At 49.8% G+C, this 16,183-nt stretch overlaps 1 protein-coding gene across 17 annotated transcripts in view; it reads left to right on the plus strand.

Moving 5' to 3' along the window:
• The window catches only part of LOC144754318 (uncharacterized), a 771,250-nt gene that overhangs the window by 654,428 nt on the left and 100,639 nt on the right, over positions 1-16,183 (plus strand). For 13 of the 17 annotated variants that reach the window (XR_013594709.1, XR_013594701.1, XR_013594699.1 and 10 more), the window contains one exon: positions 15,647-15,771. The exons of the other annotated variants lie outside the window; for them this stretch is intronic. Coding sequence is in view for 5 of the 13 variants with exons in the window: in XM_078641989.1 (XP_078498115.1) it covers positions 15,647-15,771 (125 nt within the window). In the remaining 8 variants the exon portion in view is untranslated. The remainder of the gene's footprint in view (positions 1-15,646; positions 15,772-16,183) is intronic. 17 annotated transcript variants of the gene reach the window in all.

The following is a 16,183-nucleotide window of genomic DNA, read 5'->3' on the forward strand; positions in this document are numbered from 1 at the left end:
CCACCCTTCCCTGGTGGAATGGGATGGGGTGGGGTGGCGAGGGAAGAGGAGAGAAGAGAAGGAAAAGTGAAAGAGTAAATGGTATTGTGAGAAGAGGAGAAAAAAGGGAAGAGGGGAAAAAGAAGGAAAGAGGGATAGAAAAGGGAGATAAAAGTTAAGGGAAAAGGGGACGGGAAAGTTGAGAAAAGGAAAGGAAAGGTGGGAAGGGAATTGAAAGTTGAGTGATGGAAGAGAAAAAGGAACTTAAGATGTGTTGTAATGGAGAGGAGAGAGAGGCGAAAGGGAGAGGATAGGTGAGAGAGAAGAGAGGGAAGAGAGAAAAGAGAAGAAAAGAAGGGGTAGGAAAGGAGAGGAGAGGATAGAACAGGGAAGAGCGGATGAGAAAGGAGCAGTAAAAGGTAGGTAAGAGGTACTGATAGAGGAGAGAGAAAAGTGAATGAAGGGGGAATGGGAAATGGGAGAAGATAAAAGGAAGAAGAGGGAAAGGAGAGGAGATGGAAGCGAAGGAATAGGGGATGAGAGGAATGGGATGGGAGAGAAGAGAAGAGAGAGGAAAGGGAATGTAACAGATGGGAGAGAAGGGAGGAGAGGGAAAGTAAAGGGAGAGGAGAGGAAAGAAGGATGAGAGGGGAGAACGAAGATTGAAAAAGGAAGGGAAGATTAGATGGGAAGGACAAAAAATGGACAATGTAAGGGGAAGAGAGAAGAGAGGGGATAAAATGGAAGAGGGGATGTGAAGGGAGAGAACAAGGCAGGGAAGATGAGAGGGCATGAAGAGGAGAGGCATGGGAGAGTAGAAGGAGGAAGGGAAAGAAAAGGGAATTAGAATTGGGAAGGGAGAGGGGAGAAGATTGAAGGAAGAAGGTATGGGAAGGGGCAAGAAAAGGGAAGTAGAAGGGATTGGAAAGGAGAGAATTGGGAAGGCAAGACAGGATAAGAAGGAACATGATAATAGATACAATTGAACGGAAGAGGTGATGGAAAGAGTGAGGAGATGAGAGAAAGGGGAAGGAAAGGAAGAGGATAGAAAAGATAAGGGGATGGGGATGGGAAGGGAGAGGCGGAAGAGTACAGAAAAGAGAAAGGGATGTAGGGAAGGGAGAGGGGAGAGATGGTGGAGAAGAAGAACTTAATAGAAGAGAAAAGGGATGAGAAAGAAGAGCTGAGAAGAATGAAGATGGTATGAGAAGGGAGATAAGGGACTAGGGAGGAAATGGAAGGATAAAGAGGATGGGAAGGGAGAGGATTGTAGAAAAGGAAAGAGGGTATGAGAAGGAGGAGGGGAGAAAGAGGAGTGGAAATGGCAGGGTGGAGAGAATCAGAAGTGAGATGAGAGAAAAGGGAAAGGGGGAAATACTAGGAGAGGAGTGGGGAGAAGAGAAGGACGAGGACAGGGAAAGGAAGTGGAGAGAAATTGAGAAGATATCTGAAGGGAGAGGAAGGGATAGAAAAGGGATGCGGGGAGAGGAGAGGAAAGGAAAGGGGTTGTAAAGGAAAGGGGAGATAGGAAAAAGGAAAATAGCAAGGCAAGGAGAGGAGAATAAAGGGAAGTGGGGATGGAAGGTAAGAAGTAGAGAAAAGTACCACAGGACAGAGCCAGGCTGTGAAGCATCCCTAGAGCGAAAAAGAACGGAATCAAAACCTGTGGTGCGTGTGCACCACAGAGGAGCCGACGAGGGAATCAAAACCAGTGGAAGCCTGTCTTCTGTGCTGCGCTGATGCGCGTGCTAGACACCGGCGGGAATAGGCGGAGCAAAGGCAGGACATGCGCCCGCCTTTGCCCAATTGCGTGATGTATTTTTTTTAAAAGCACGCTACGGGGCGTGGCCAAGAAGGCGGCGTGAACGGACGCGTTGGTCCGGAGCTCCCGCCGACAGCAAGCCTTAGCACGGGCCCACTGGCCATCTACACAGCGGTCGGTCGGCTGAATAGCGGAAACACATACCGGAGTGCCCGGGGGTCCCGACGGTGCAGGTTCCGACGGTTTGGCGGCATTGGGCACCAGTGGCGGACGTGCGGCCGGAACGGATGTCGGGAGCGGGCGGCTGAGGCCCGGAGAGCAGGTGAGCCCAGAGCGGAAGGAACCCGAACGGGAGGAGGCATTGGAGGGCGTGGGGCTCGCGGCCCATGGTAACAGGTGCGAAGGCGTCCGGAGACGTCCGAGACGACCTGGACAACCCTGGGGACTGGAAGTAAGCTGCTCGGCTCAGAGGCAGGTTCGGACCCACCATTTTGTGGAGCCAAGGTGGTGAAAGCCTGGGGCTGTGAGTCCTTCGCCCCCACCCTGCGGCTAGCCGCTGTATCCTGCGGCAGGGGGCACAGTTGCGGTGGCCCCCTGGTGAGTGCTGGCGATCTTGGGTGCCACGTGAGAGTGGTAGAGGAGGCGGACAGGGCCATATACTGAGGGAGAAGTGCCGTCATCTTGAAAGGAGGCCCATCAGAGCAGTGTGCAGACGGGGACCCTGTGAACCGCAGAGCACAACCACGGAGGAGGCTGCCTTACCCACCGGACATTGTGAACCCAGAAGGCAGTGGAGTGGGCAGTGAGTAGCGAGCAGCGGGGAACCCACCCTTCTTGAGATATAGCCAAAGCTGGCAAAATACCTGAAGGCTGCGAGGCCCGCCCGATGGCTGGGGATAGCGAAGGCCGCGACTGGACCTGGTGAGACGCCACCGACAAGGGTAAGGGTTCCCGGGGTGCCCCCTAGTTGGAGCCCGGGGCGGCGGAGGCAGCGACGATGGGGCACATACCACTCCACTGGAAGACTGGCTGGCGGAGCTGGCGCGCGCTAGTCGGCCCGTTGGTTGTTGAGAAGTGCCCAGCAGAGGTGGATCTTGGAGCTCGCCGCAAGGAGTCGAAGGAATAAACAATTCACCGGTTTGGCATGGGCTGGAAGTGAGCTTGGTAGGAGAGCGGCAGCTTGGAGACAGAGAGAGCTCAGCAGGTCACATCAGAGGGTGAGGGACTTCATAGTGCGCGCTTGCCCGCCATTACAGACCCCGCAGGCCGCCATGTCCACGAGGAGGGTCCGAAAGGAAAAGACAGTCAAGGATCTTTTTGCAAAGGCGCAGGCGAACCAGCAAGATAAGGAAATGGCGACCTCCACTGCCCATGCTACCGGGGATCAAGCGGAGGGGGCTGAACGGATCACCAAGGCTTTCCTGGAATCGCTCTTTAGCACCTTAGGGGTGATATTCACACCCTGCAGAAGGAATTTGCTGATGAGATGAAGGAGGTGAGACGGGACGTGGACGGCATAGGGGAATGCATGGCAGACCTAGAAACCAAGAGTGACAGTCGGGACATAGAGATGGAGGCACTGCGCCAAGAAATTGTGCGGATTCACGTCCAGCAAGTTGACTTACAGTTGCACGTGGAAGACCTGGAAAACCGTTCCCGTCGCCATAACGTTCGCATTCGAGGAGTGACAATTACGGAGGATACTAAAGATCTGCGCAGCTTCACCAGTAAACTCTTTAACCACATACTGGGGCGCCCTGTGGGAACGGAGCTCCGGATTGACAGGGTACACAGGGTGGGCCCTCCGAGGACGGCGTCGGCCCCCCCTCCGGATGTTCTTGCCTGTGTGCAAGATTTTCGGACGAAAGAAGATATCTTACAAAAAGCACGGCAGCAGCATCCTCTATCTTTTATGGGCCAGTCCCCGGTGTTATATCAAGATTTGTCTGCACTCACACTACAGAAGTGCAGGACCTTTCGGCCTGTCACGGCCTACCTCCAACAGCATGGTATCTCTTACAACTGGGGCCACCCGTTCTGCCTGATTTTTAAAAAAGACAACAAGCTGCACCAGCTCCGGTCGCTGAAAGAAGCATGCCGACTATGGGTATAGATCCCCCGGAGGAGGTCACAGAGGAGGACGTGTCCGTCACCGAGCAGGAGGATGGCAGACCGAGATGGCATCAACAGACCAGAAGACGACGAGCACGGAAACCCCCCATGGACATGATCAGAGAAGGCCAGCGGGCGGCGGTGTAGGCAGTTTCCTCTGCTCCGGGGGTGTCTCTCCCTAGCTGAACCTTTGCGGACTGGATGGCTGGCTGAACCCTTTAATGTGATTTGGATCCAGCTGTCGGCGGGAGGGACGACTTCTATGCTGCGAGTAGTCTACCCCATTGCTGTAACCTACAAAATCACCTACGGATGATGGACAATACGTACGTTTTTAAATGTTGGGTGTTTTCTGTTTTTCTTTCTAAGAGGGGGGCTGAGGTGGGGGGTTGAGGGATGGGGGCGGGGTTCCAGGTCCAGGGGTTTCTTCCAGAGTGTGCTAGGCTTCATCCCCTTTTTTAAGGGCAGGGGGCTCAGTCTTTGGTGTTCAGCTGGGGTGGTCTACTCGCTGGGGGGGGGCTCGACCCAGCGCTACACATCACCTGGTTATAGAGAGTATTGTCCCTAATGTGAATTCTGCCTGTTACTGAATTAGGAGTCCTAACCCTGAATGTACGGGGACTTAATAATCCTGTAAAGCGGAAAGCTGTCCTATCTTTCCTAGAGGCTTCGAAGGCGGATATTTGCCTTTTGCAGGAAACCCATCTGCTCCAGAGGGATTGTCAGAGGCTGCGGTCCCGCTGTTTCCCGCAACAGTTTTTTTCCTCCGCCTCCACTAAAACGGCAGGAGTAGTGATTATAGTGGCCCAGAGTTTCAGAGGGAAGGTCCTGCAGAAGGGAGTGAAGGTGAAGGGGAGGTTGCTGTCATATAGATTCTCCCTAGGGGGGGTAGCTTTTTCGATCTGCTCTATTTATGCCCTTGACGAAGGCCAAGAGAAGTTCTTTCACTCGGCGCTTAGCGAGGTAGCCACTTCCCCCGACTGACACATGCTGGTGGGAGGAGACCTGAATCTAGTGAAGGACAACCACCAGGACAGATCGGGCCAGCGCTCTTCTCAGGGAGGGACTCTATCAGCTGAGGAACTGGCTAGATTGGGCGAGATAGGCATGGTGGATCTTTGGCATAGCTTTCATCCAGGCATGCGGGAATACACATATTACTCTAACGCCCACAAGACCTATGCGCGTCTGGATTACTTCTTAGCTTCCACATCCCTCCAAGCACTTTCCACTGGGGCCAAAATAGGAGTCTCGGCTCTGTCCGATCATTCGCCCCTGGTGGCGGTGTTCTCCCTCCCTCCAATGCAACGAGCTACACGCTGCTGGAAATTGCGCGACACGCTGTTACACCATAAGGGAGTAGTGGAAAAATTGGGGAGGTCATTAGAGACTATTTATCACACAACAGCACTGCAGACACGTCATTAGCCATGCACTGGGTGGCCCTTAAAGTGGTACTGCGGGGGGAGTTTATTGCAGTTTCGTCAGCCGAGAATGCGGAAAGGGCACGTAAGAGGGAAGAACTCACACAACAGATGCGGGAACTGGAACAAATGCACCAGCGGACCGGGGCACCGAGGGTATGGAGGCAGCTACGACAGATTAGGCAGCAATTGGCAGCGCTAGATCAAGACCGGGGGGAATACGCGGCTTTAAGGGTGCGACACATGTACTTTACCGAGGGCGATAGATGCGGGCGCCTGTTGGGACGCGCGCTTCGGGAGGTGCAACGAAGACACACAGTTCAGGAAAGCGTTGCGCAGGACGGGGGGGGGGTGGTTACCGAAGACGCGGATATTGCGGCAGCCTTTAGTGCTTTTTACACCTCCCTATACACGGGCTCTTTGCTTGACCTAGCTGAGAGTGAAAGGTTTTTAGCGTCGGTTCCCCTCCCAACCCTGACATTGGAACAGGGGGACCCGCTGGACCGGCATATCAGACCTGAGGAGGTGATCGTGGCTATCTCACGCCTCAAACTAGTAAAAGCACCGGGACCGGATGGCTTTTCGGCTATTTTTTATAAGACTTTCTGTTCGCAAGTGACTCCACTGTAGACCGCCCTTTTTAACTCTTTTGCAGACTCGGGAGGGATCCCGAGAGATCTCCTAGATGCCACTATCTCGGTTATCCCGAAGCCGGGGAAGAATCACGCACAATGCGAGGCATATCGGCCCATATCCCTCCTTAACGTTGATCTCAAGCTTTACACTAGCATTTTGGCGGCCCGGCTCGCTCCGTTGATGCCGGGACTGATTGACCCGGACCAGGCGGGATTCATCCTGGAGCGCCAAACAGTGGATAACACCAAGAGGGCACTACACCTTATAGAGAAGGCCACGCGGACGACAGGTGAATACATTATGCTTGCAATAGATGCCGAGAAGGTATTCGACCGAGTCCACTGGCCCTACTTGGAGCAGGTATTGGTGAAGGCAGGGTTGGGCGACAGGTTCCGCACTTGGGCCCTTAATTGCTATTCCTGCCCTACAGCGACGGTCAGAGTCAATGGCGTCACCTCGCCCCGATTCCCCATTGAACGGGGTACGAGACAGGGGTGCCTACTGTCGCCCCTGCTCTTCGCCCTGTATATGGAACCATTGGCACAGACAATGTGACTTACGCCAGAGGTGCGCGGGATTCGGTTTGGGGCATATACACACACCATCAGCCTCTACGTGGATGATGTTCTTCTATCTTTATCCTCCCCTAGTGCTTCTTTGCCGGCCTGGGTCGATGTCCTAGACGCATTCTCTAGAGTGTCGGGATTCAGGGTCAATATGTCTAAATCGGTGGCCTTGGATCTCTCCCTAGCGGGGCACACTCGGTCTCATTTGCAGGAGCACTTCCCATTCCGCTGGGCGCAGGATGCGGCCCCGTATTTGAGGGTACAGTTGGCACCCACGTTGCAAGACCCGGTCCGTATCAATTATGCGCGACTGCGCTATCTAGTCCGCAGTGAGCTGGGAAGATGGAGACATCTCCCGTTGTCGTGGTTGGGTAAGGTGGCTGCCATAAAATGACGATCTTGCCGCAGATTCTTTATTTATTTTGTGCCATTCCACTACGACCGCCAGAAGGATGGATTCGTCTGACACAAGCTGAACTTGCCCAGTTTATTTGGAACGGCAGAAAGCCGCGAATGAAGCTCAGACTGGCGACTTTGCCTCAGGAGAAGGGTGGTCTGGGACTACCAGATCTACTGCTATACTATCAGGTGGCCCACCTGCGGACTTTGATGGAGTGGTGCAGGTGGGAGTCTGAAAAATATTGGCTCTTTCAAGACCAGGCGGTGGCGGGTCGCCCGCTCCAGGAGGTTCCCTTTCTTCGCAGGCAGCATCGGCCCCCTAACCTTTACATCACGAGGGTCCCGCTGGAGGTGTGGGATAGCACTAGCCTCAAGCATGAATTGACCACCTTTCCGTCCCCTCTGAACCCCTGGCTCGAGAACCCAGATTTTAGCCCAGGGCAGGATACTGCAGCTTATGCGAAGTGGCACCCCGCGGGGTGCAGATCCTTGTTCCACCTGTACACGACTGCATGAGATAGACCACACGAGGGAGGTGACCTGTTGGCGCGGGTGCACAGAGAGGGGTACGCTGGTCCATCTTTTAGGGGATTGTGTCCAACTCCAGGGGTATTGGAAATTAGTCTTGGATGAGGTAGATTCACATTTTGATACGGAAATCCCACGGTTTCCTTCCTATGTTTTACTGGGCCTGCCCAATCCCATTACTTAGCCGCTGAGATCACGCAGGGGCCGGTTGATTGCTATTGCCCTAGGTTCCGCTTTACAGAACATTCTGTCTCACTGGCGCACCGCGCACATTCCCACATTCCAAGGGTGGCTACATTGTCTCTGGGCAGTTCTGGGCATGGAAAAGCAGTCCTTGGTCAAAGCTGGAGAAGGTGCCAAGTATGCGGAATTATGGCAGCTGTTTCTTTCACTATTAGCAACGGAATTTAGAGAGGTTACGTGTCCCAGGTACCTGTGCTTGATGTGGCTGTCCCAGACAGATGGTTGAAGCGCTCTGAGACGGCCTACCATTTGATAAGAGGGGGGATGGACCTGGACCCGGGGGGGAGGGATGGGGGGAGGTGTTGGGTATGGGGGTAGGGTGGGTTGGGGAGTTTTCGTTTTACCTTTCTGTATCTTAGTTCACCCAGGTTAAGGCCTATACAGTGGCATTGACTTTCCTATTGAATCCGGCCCGCAGTCGGTCTGGACAGTCTTCTGGCTGCAGGCCTACAGATGCGACATGCGGCTACGGCCTCGTGAAATTGGGACATATACATTTGTGCATCCATAGGTTATCGAAACACAAATTCAACAGCCCTGGACGGTCGGAGAGGCGGTTGCCGCCAGGGGACAGGTTAAGGTTGGCGGCCCTCGATCCTTTACTCCTCACAAGGGCTAGCGCATCGCGCCTTGGGCAACTCACTCTTTTTTTTTAAGACGCGGCCGGCCCTGAGGGGTAGTAGGCGGCTTGCTGTGTTTAATACCAGAAGAATTGTTATTGTCACTGATCTGCTTGCACAACTGTACTTTCTTTGGCCGGCCCACGGGGTTGTAGGCAAATTTTGTTTGTGATCTTTGTTCTGGTATACTGCCAATAAAACGGATTTAATACTAAAAAGCTCGCTACAACCAATTGCGGCCTGCGAAAGCAAAACCACACGCACATACAAGAGGTCTCGCGCTGCACGAGCGATGCTGCGCACTGCAACGCTAGGCGCGAGACCTAAAAATGAAGAGGGGATGAGCAGGGAGAAAGGAAATGTAAAGAGTAGGGAATGGGGAGGCACAGAAAAGGCTAGAGAAGGGAAAATGGGATGCAAAGGGAGGGGAGATGAGAGGAAAAGTAAAAAGGTGGGAAGGGGAGGGGAAGGAGATTAGAGTAGAGAAAATAGAAGGGATGAGGGGATGGGAAGGGAGGGGGAGATGAAGAGGAAAATAATAGAATAAAATGGATGGGAAGGGAGAGGAAAGGAAAGATTGTATGGGAAAGGAGAAGAGAGGAGAAAAGGGAAGATGTTATGAGAAAGGAGAGGAAAGGGGAGCAAAAAGAGAGAAAATGGCAGTGAAGACAGAATCATAAGGGAGACAAGAGAAAAGGGAAGAGGGAAGGGAGAGGAAACGAGAGGTGTGGAGATTATAGAAGGGGGAGGACAGATAATGAAGATGAGAGATATGGAGAATGGATCTGAAGGGAGAGAAGGAGATATTAAAGGGAAGGGAGGAGGGGATGGCAAAGGAGAGGAGAAAATGAATGTAGAGCTTGGCCAGTAGGGGAGGGAATTGGAGAGAAAGGGAAGAGAGGAGGAGAGTGGAGAGATGAGGGGAAAGGAGAGGAGAAGGGTAGATGGGTGGAGAGGAGAGGAGAGGAGGATTTAAAGGAGAGGAGGGATATTAAAAGTGAAAATGGGATGTGAAGAAGAAGAGAGGAAATGGATGGGGTGACGGAAAGGAAGAAAATAGAAAATGAAAGAAAGGGGATGGGAAAAGGGAGACAAAACTTAAGGGGAACAGAAAGGAGAGAAACAGAAAGGAAAGGTGGATGGGATCGGAATTGAGAGGAAAGAAGGGAAAGGAAGAATAGAAGGGATTGGGACAGAGAGAGAGAGCCGAGGGGAGGGAGACGTGAGGATAGGAGATGAGAGGCAAAGAAGAGGAAAGGGAAAGAAAAGTACTGAAACAGAATTGAAAAGAGGGGCGTAAGGGAGAAAACAAGAGCTAGAGGGAACGGGATGGAAGGGAGAAGAGAGGAAAGGAAGAGTAGAGGAAGAGAGAAGTAGGAAGGGAAGGGAGAAAAGAAAAGAGAAGATAGGAGTAGATGAGAAGACAAAAGACAGAAGAAAGGGAAGAGAAACAGGAAGAAATTTAGCAAAAGGAAGAGCGAAGAGAAATACTAGAGGGAAGGAAGAAAAGGAAGAGAAGAGGGAAGGGAAAGGGCGAGAAGAGAGAGGAAAAGATGGAAGGGAAAAGTGAAAAGAGAAGAGCTGAAGCTAGAGAAGTGAAGGGAATGGGAGGAGAAGGGAGGGAGGGGACTGGTTTAGGAGAGGGGATGGCAAGGGAAAAGAGAAGTTGCAAGGGGAGGGAAGGGGGAAGGTGAAGTGAGTAAAATGAAAGAATGGAGCTAGGGTAGGAAAGGGTAGGGTGAAGCTAAAGTGTGGGGAGGGATGGGGACAGGGCTGTTGTGGAAGGGAAAAGGAGGAAAATAAAAATAAGGAAATAGAAACGTTTAGTAAATTTAAACAGTAAGGGGAGTGATGATATGAGAGAAAGGGAGTGTTGGTTAGATAAGAGGAAAGTAGCATTGAAAGGAAGGGGAATAGAGGGAGGTGTGGAGAATCAAAGCAATGGGGAAGAATTGAGAAAAGAGGATAGAAGCTGAAAAGGAGGGAGTGATGAGAGAGTAGGGTCATAAAGAAAGGGGAAGAGAATAGGATGGAATAGGAGAGTAGAGAGTCTAAGGAGTGAGGTGCGAAGGGAACAAGATGAGGAAATTAGAAAAGTTAAAGAGAAAAGGGAAAATGAATAGGAGGGATGCAATGGAAGGGGTGGGTGGAAAAGAGGAGAGAAGTTATTGTGGGAAAAGGGAAGGGAAGGAGAAAAGAAGGGAGAATATTTGGTACTGAAGTGGAAGGGAAATGCATGGACAAGGGTAGGGAGGCATAATAAGTGAAGAAGAGGAATAGGGATGGAAGAATTATGGGACATGAAAGGAAGAGAGAGTAAGGGTATGAGGTAGAGAGAAAGGATAGGAAATGGAAAGGATTCGGAATATGAAGGAAAAGGTGAATGTGATAGTTAGGGATGGTTTGGGTACAGAAGAAAAGAGAAGTAAAGGAAGGAATTCGGTTTGAAATGTACAAGAGATAGGCATGGAAGCGATGGGGGAAGGAAATAGGAGAGGGGCGGGAATGGTAAGGAGAGAGAAGGGGTAGAAATACAAAGGAAGGGAAGTGTTCGAGAAAGGATTGGCAGAGTTAAATCAGAAAGGGGTCTGTTTGAGGAATGAAAGGGAATGGAATAGGAGAGGGAAGGAACGTGAAATGAGGGAAACTTGAATGGGTAGAAATGGAAAAAGCGGATAGGGTTTGAGAGAGGGGTGGGGTTGGAAAGAAAGAGAATGGGGATTTCAAATTAGTTTTCAGATTGGTTTTCAATTCCGTTTGGTTTTTAGTTCAGTTTTCATTAGTCTGATTTACCCACCTTGTTCCCTTGCCCCCACCCCCTGACCCATTCTGTTTGGAGCCGTCTGTCCCCTGCAGTTTCCAACTTCTCAGGGTCCCCAGCTCCAGTCGCCAGTAGTGGTCCTCCCAGTCCTATGCCCTTGTGCGCAATTGTGCAGCTCCCTGGTTACCAGCTATTCATACCAAGGACGCGTCATAAAAGGGCCATTTCAACAAGTCATCAAGCATCACCACGGTGGGGAATACCAAGTTTTCCATGTTTACAGCGGAATCAGGGCAAGTCACGGCCACGATCTGCGATCCGGGTTCTTCACGACGTCCATCTATTGTCACTAAAAATTATTCAGCCATGCACTTAGAAGTAGCCCCGTGCTTCCCAACATAACCTCCCCAACTCCTTTCCTTTTTGCTGCGGTGAAGACCCCCCCTCTGCAGGTACCCGAGGCCTCGAGACATTTCAGTGCAGGGTTTGTGATGTCATAAGTCCTCTATCCCCGGAACTCTGCTTCTGGTGCTGCTGTGGAGGCACAGATGTTTTCAGATGTATTTTAGAATTTACGGTTTTGTCTCTGCTGTTGCTTAAAATAAATGATATTTTGATCATAATGCTCATTCTCACCATCTGTCTGATCGCCTTTGATTTAGATCTTAAAGGATTCCCACTGGGCCACATACAGCGGTCGAAGTGGGAGGAATCGGAGGGGCACGAGGTGCGCATACTTATTTAATTTAAGGAAAACTATTCTCCACTGCTTCAACCAGGATTCAATTCTGTGGCTCTCTGGTTACATACACAAATCTCTAATAGAGGTTTCATAAACTACAATAGTGCCTTTCCCACTGAGTAACTTAACTTGCATTTATTTTACATTTAAGTTGTGTGTTATTTTACATGCCTAAACCTGAAGGTGAAAGACCGAAAAAAGTAAAAGAAAAACTTTGTTTTTTTAGCCACGCCTTGACCCTGCCCCCACACCTACTCGCCCTGCCTCCAGTGTGAACAGCATCATAGTTCCCTTACTTTTTTTAATGGACTTCGACCCCTCGGGACATCCACCCCACTGTGTCTGGCCTGTTAATCTCCTCGATTGTCTAGTAATTCTGCTCCACACTTTCTTTCAAAAAGTGTGAACATCCATGGGGTCTAGCTCTTAGGATAGCTAAATATAACATTAACTGTGATTATGCCATCCAGGTGACAGGATAAGTCTCCGAGTCTGGCCTCCAGGGGCCTCCATGGTGGTAGGTGCCCCCAATCAACCCTTGTGCTTCTGGAGATGAACTACACCTCACAGACCTTCTCCCTCCCCTGTGGAGTCCCTCAAGGCTCCTCGCTAAGTCCGACGCTTTTTAATATCTATGTATCGGACTTGGCGAGGGTGATAAAATCCCATGGCATAGCACTAACAACATACGCCGACGACACGCAATTAGTGCTATCGGTGCATGATAACGGAGCTAGCGTAGCAGCCAACCTCCAGGAGGGTATGAAGGCAATAAGCTCCTGGATGTCATCTAACTGCCTCAAGCTTAACTCTGATAAAACGGAGGTGATGACATTCGGGAGCTTGAAACCAGCATGGTCCCCACATTGGTGGCCACCGGAGCTGGGATCCCCCCCCGAACCGGTGACTAAGGTCCGCAATCTGGGAGTTATCTTCGATAACAAACTGACCTTCCACCACCATGCCAATGCCGTGACCTCATCTGCATTCTTCATACTCAAAAAAATCAAGAAACTTCTCCCATATCTACCTCAGTCAGCTGGCAAAACTCTCATTAGTACTCTTGTGTTCTCTAAAACGGACTACTGCAACTCTCTGCTTCTTAATGCGCAGGAAGGAGTCCTTAACAAATTCCAGACCGTTCAAAACGCGGCAGCAAGGATGTTACTTTCAATTCCCAAATTCACATCAGTATCTCACCGCTTCAAAGAACTCCACTGGCTCCCAATCAGGAAACGAATAAAGTTCAAGGCTCTTTGTATAGCCTACAAGACCCTTAATTATCCAGGGCCTAAGTTCTTAAAAATAGCTCTTCATCCTCTGGAGCATCGCAGAACTCTTCGATCCTCTACTACTTGCATGCTGTCTGTCCCTCGAACAAAAAAAGCCACTTGGGGAGACAGGTGCTTCACTACAGCCACTGCCAAGTTATGGAATATCCTCCCACTGCATATCAAAACTGCCCCAACCCTCATCAAATTCCGAAAGAGCCTTAAGACATGGCTTTTCTCCTCTGCCTAACTACCCTCAAAGAGTATGGAGTCCTCTGATCACTAGCGCCGAGACACCCTTAGGGGTATTTGTGCGCTTTAAAAATAGCAAAAATAAATAAATAAATAAATAAAGATTCTGTGGTGGAGTGGTGCCTCTGGTCCAAGACTCGTGCACTTTTTGTTTATTTTGCGGGTATCCTCCTGTCACCTGCCGGCCTCTGGGTATCCCCTCTGTCTGGTGTTATTTGCTCACAGTCACCTGTTGTGAAGGTATGCTCCCTCCCCACAAAGACGACTACTGATGAGGAATTTCTTTATCTAGTATCCTCGAACACGTATAAGTAAATTGATTTATAATTATATTTAGGGGACAACCAAAGCTTTGGAATAGAGCAAATGTACATTCGGGTACAGACCTGAAAGTTTTTTTCACTGTAGCTTTTCCCCTTGTACTCCAATATAGCTTCTATGCGCTATCGAGCTCACCTAATCAGAGTGAAGTTTATTTTTATCAGGACATTAACAAGCAAAATGATTGTTCACACCTTCTCCCCACAGTCTGTGGAGTAGATTATTTGACCTCTTTCGTAGTTTGGCAACATTTTGGGGATCCCATACACGTGGTTAAAATGTGAGGTAGGTGTTGTCTTCCAATTATTCTGTGTATTTCACACACTGCTCTTTTTGCTGGTCAAACTGTTCTCTTTAAACTGGTATGTGTGCTAGCACTGCCGCCAAACCATAATCTGATGCTAAAGCTAAGAGAGAGAACACTGTTGCATTAAGTCATTAAAATATTAGTGCTTGAGTATAAGAAACGTAACCTGAACACACACGTGGTCTCCGTACATGGTTACAGGCGAGATTATCTTCATTAATTAATTTTGACAGGGGCGGCTCCTCATTGGAGCAGAGGAGCGGCTAAAATTACCACCCCAAGGCCCCTCGAGAGAAATAAAATGGTAATTTAACATTTTATTTTTCATCCCATGTCCTGAGCTGAGCGTCAGGACTGGGGCGGGCCGCTGCTGACTGACAGGAGCATGGAGGAGGCTGGGATGATATTGGACTGTTTAAAGTGTGTTTGTCTCTTTGGCCGCTCGCCTTGTGATGGCCAGCCACACATGCACAGCTTAAACCTCTCAGCTCAGCTGTCTTAGACAGCTCGGTTGAGAATAAGTGCAGGCCTCCAGTGCCCTGTGGAGCACTGAGCGAGGCCGCTCCCGCCAATCACGTTGCTGCTCACATGCTGCTTGTGCAGTATAAAACAGTGTGGTCACGGCAGTAAGCAATTATTTTTTGTGAAAAATAAATATTAGTAGCAAAATACAAAACAAATTTGTTGTGGCACGTGTCCGCTTCAATTGTTTTATAGTAAGATAGAGTATCTGATGCGATTATATTCAAAGCATTTTACAAATAGAGGCAATAACGTTGCTCATTGTGGCAATTGGCAATATCATACAGTGCTCTCAGTGTGGGTGGAAAGGAGGGATGGGATGGGTACTGAGTGGTCACGTGTGGGTAGGGGACAAGGAAAGGTATTCCTGACATATATACATCAACATGGTTTGGTGTAGACATTTCTTGGTTTCGTCATCCGACAGAGTGTCCCCTGATAGGTTAATGATTGAACTGTTACCCAGCATTACATCTGTATGTTCTCCGTCTGGTATTGATCTCGCCGTGGTTCTCTGGTTGGAACCTGACTTGTTTGGGGTTCTGTCCCTGGGGGCGTCCAGTGTCCCATGTCTGTTGGTGCTGCCCGCGTCAGGATGGTCTGCTCCAGTTGTAGCCTCATCCTCTGGGCGGTCTCCACTGAGTTTCCTCTAAAAAAAGGAATTCCCGAGTTGTATTGGCCTCGGGGTTGGTACCATGGTTCCTGTTGTTGGTATCCGGCACTAGGCCCCGCCTGTTCGTTGTCACTCCCTGTGCTGCAGGGTGAATCTGAAAAATTGGTGGAACTCTTTTGCCCCTGAATCCTCCTCTTCCTCTATTGAAGAAACAACCTTGGGTGTCCTGCTTGTAATAGTCCTCCTGGAGGTATGTTGTTTTCTTATCATAGAAACAAACGTCTTTGGCTAATTTGTCAAGTTGGTTTGTGTGGTTATTTCAAAGTCTTTGATGGTTTTGTCAAGTCTTTCAAGGGTCTCCTTAGCATTGGTAAGTGCGGAATCCCCACTTAGTTTAAGCTTCAGATCGTGGATTTCTTTAGTCAATTTTTCAACCTGCTCGAGTGCTGTTTCCACGACCAACACCATCCAATGGCGCGAGCAATTGTTGGCCACGAAACTGAATCCTTCTTTGAATTTCGGATGGTCTACAAAGATGGCTGGTTAGTTGCGGAATTGCAATCCAGATGGTATTATATTTGCTTGCAGGTACGTGGTAAGGAGGTGGCCATGGAGTCTGCATGTGAGCAACGCCAGGATTGGGCAAAGGAGTTTCAGCATCCGGTTCCAGTTCCTGGATGAAGAAGAGGTCGGCATTGAGGACGTTGTGTTAGGTAAGTAATTTTTTTAAATATTATGTGCACATGCCCTGCTCCCCCGCAGATGCCAGCCGCACCTTAATTTTGAAGTTTATTCACTATAACCTCCTGCTTTTTATTTGAGGAAAGTTCCTCTTACATTTCCCTTTGTTATTAACAAATAATTTCTACGTGCTAGGAGTTTTTTCCTCCAGTTGGCAATCTCCATTATTCTAGTGAAAATCGCTCCTGTCCATCAGTTAGACAACTATTTTTTTGTATCTTCGAGGAGCAGAACTGCTCTATCTCTTTCAGCTCCCTCCTGTTCATTCCAGGACTTGTATTATTATAGCCCACAAAATCCATAATGCTCCACTGGGGACATTAGCAAGGGTCAGAAAACCCTTCCTCCACACCTACAGAGATATGACCTGAAATGGTTTAGTTT

The sequence above is a fragment of the Lissotriton helveticus genome, chromosome 5_1, assembly GCF_964261635.1.
Source record: "Lissotriton helveticus chromosome 5_1, aLisHel1.1, whole genome shotgun sequence".
Classification (NCBI taxonomy): domain Eukaryota; kingdom Metazoa; phylum Chordata; class Amphibia; order Caudata; family Salamandridae; genus Lissotriton; species Lissotriton helveticus.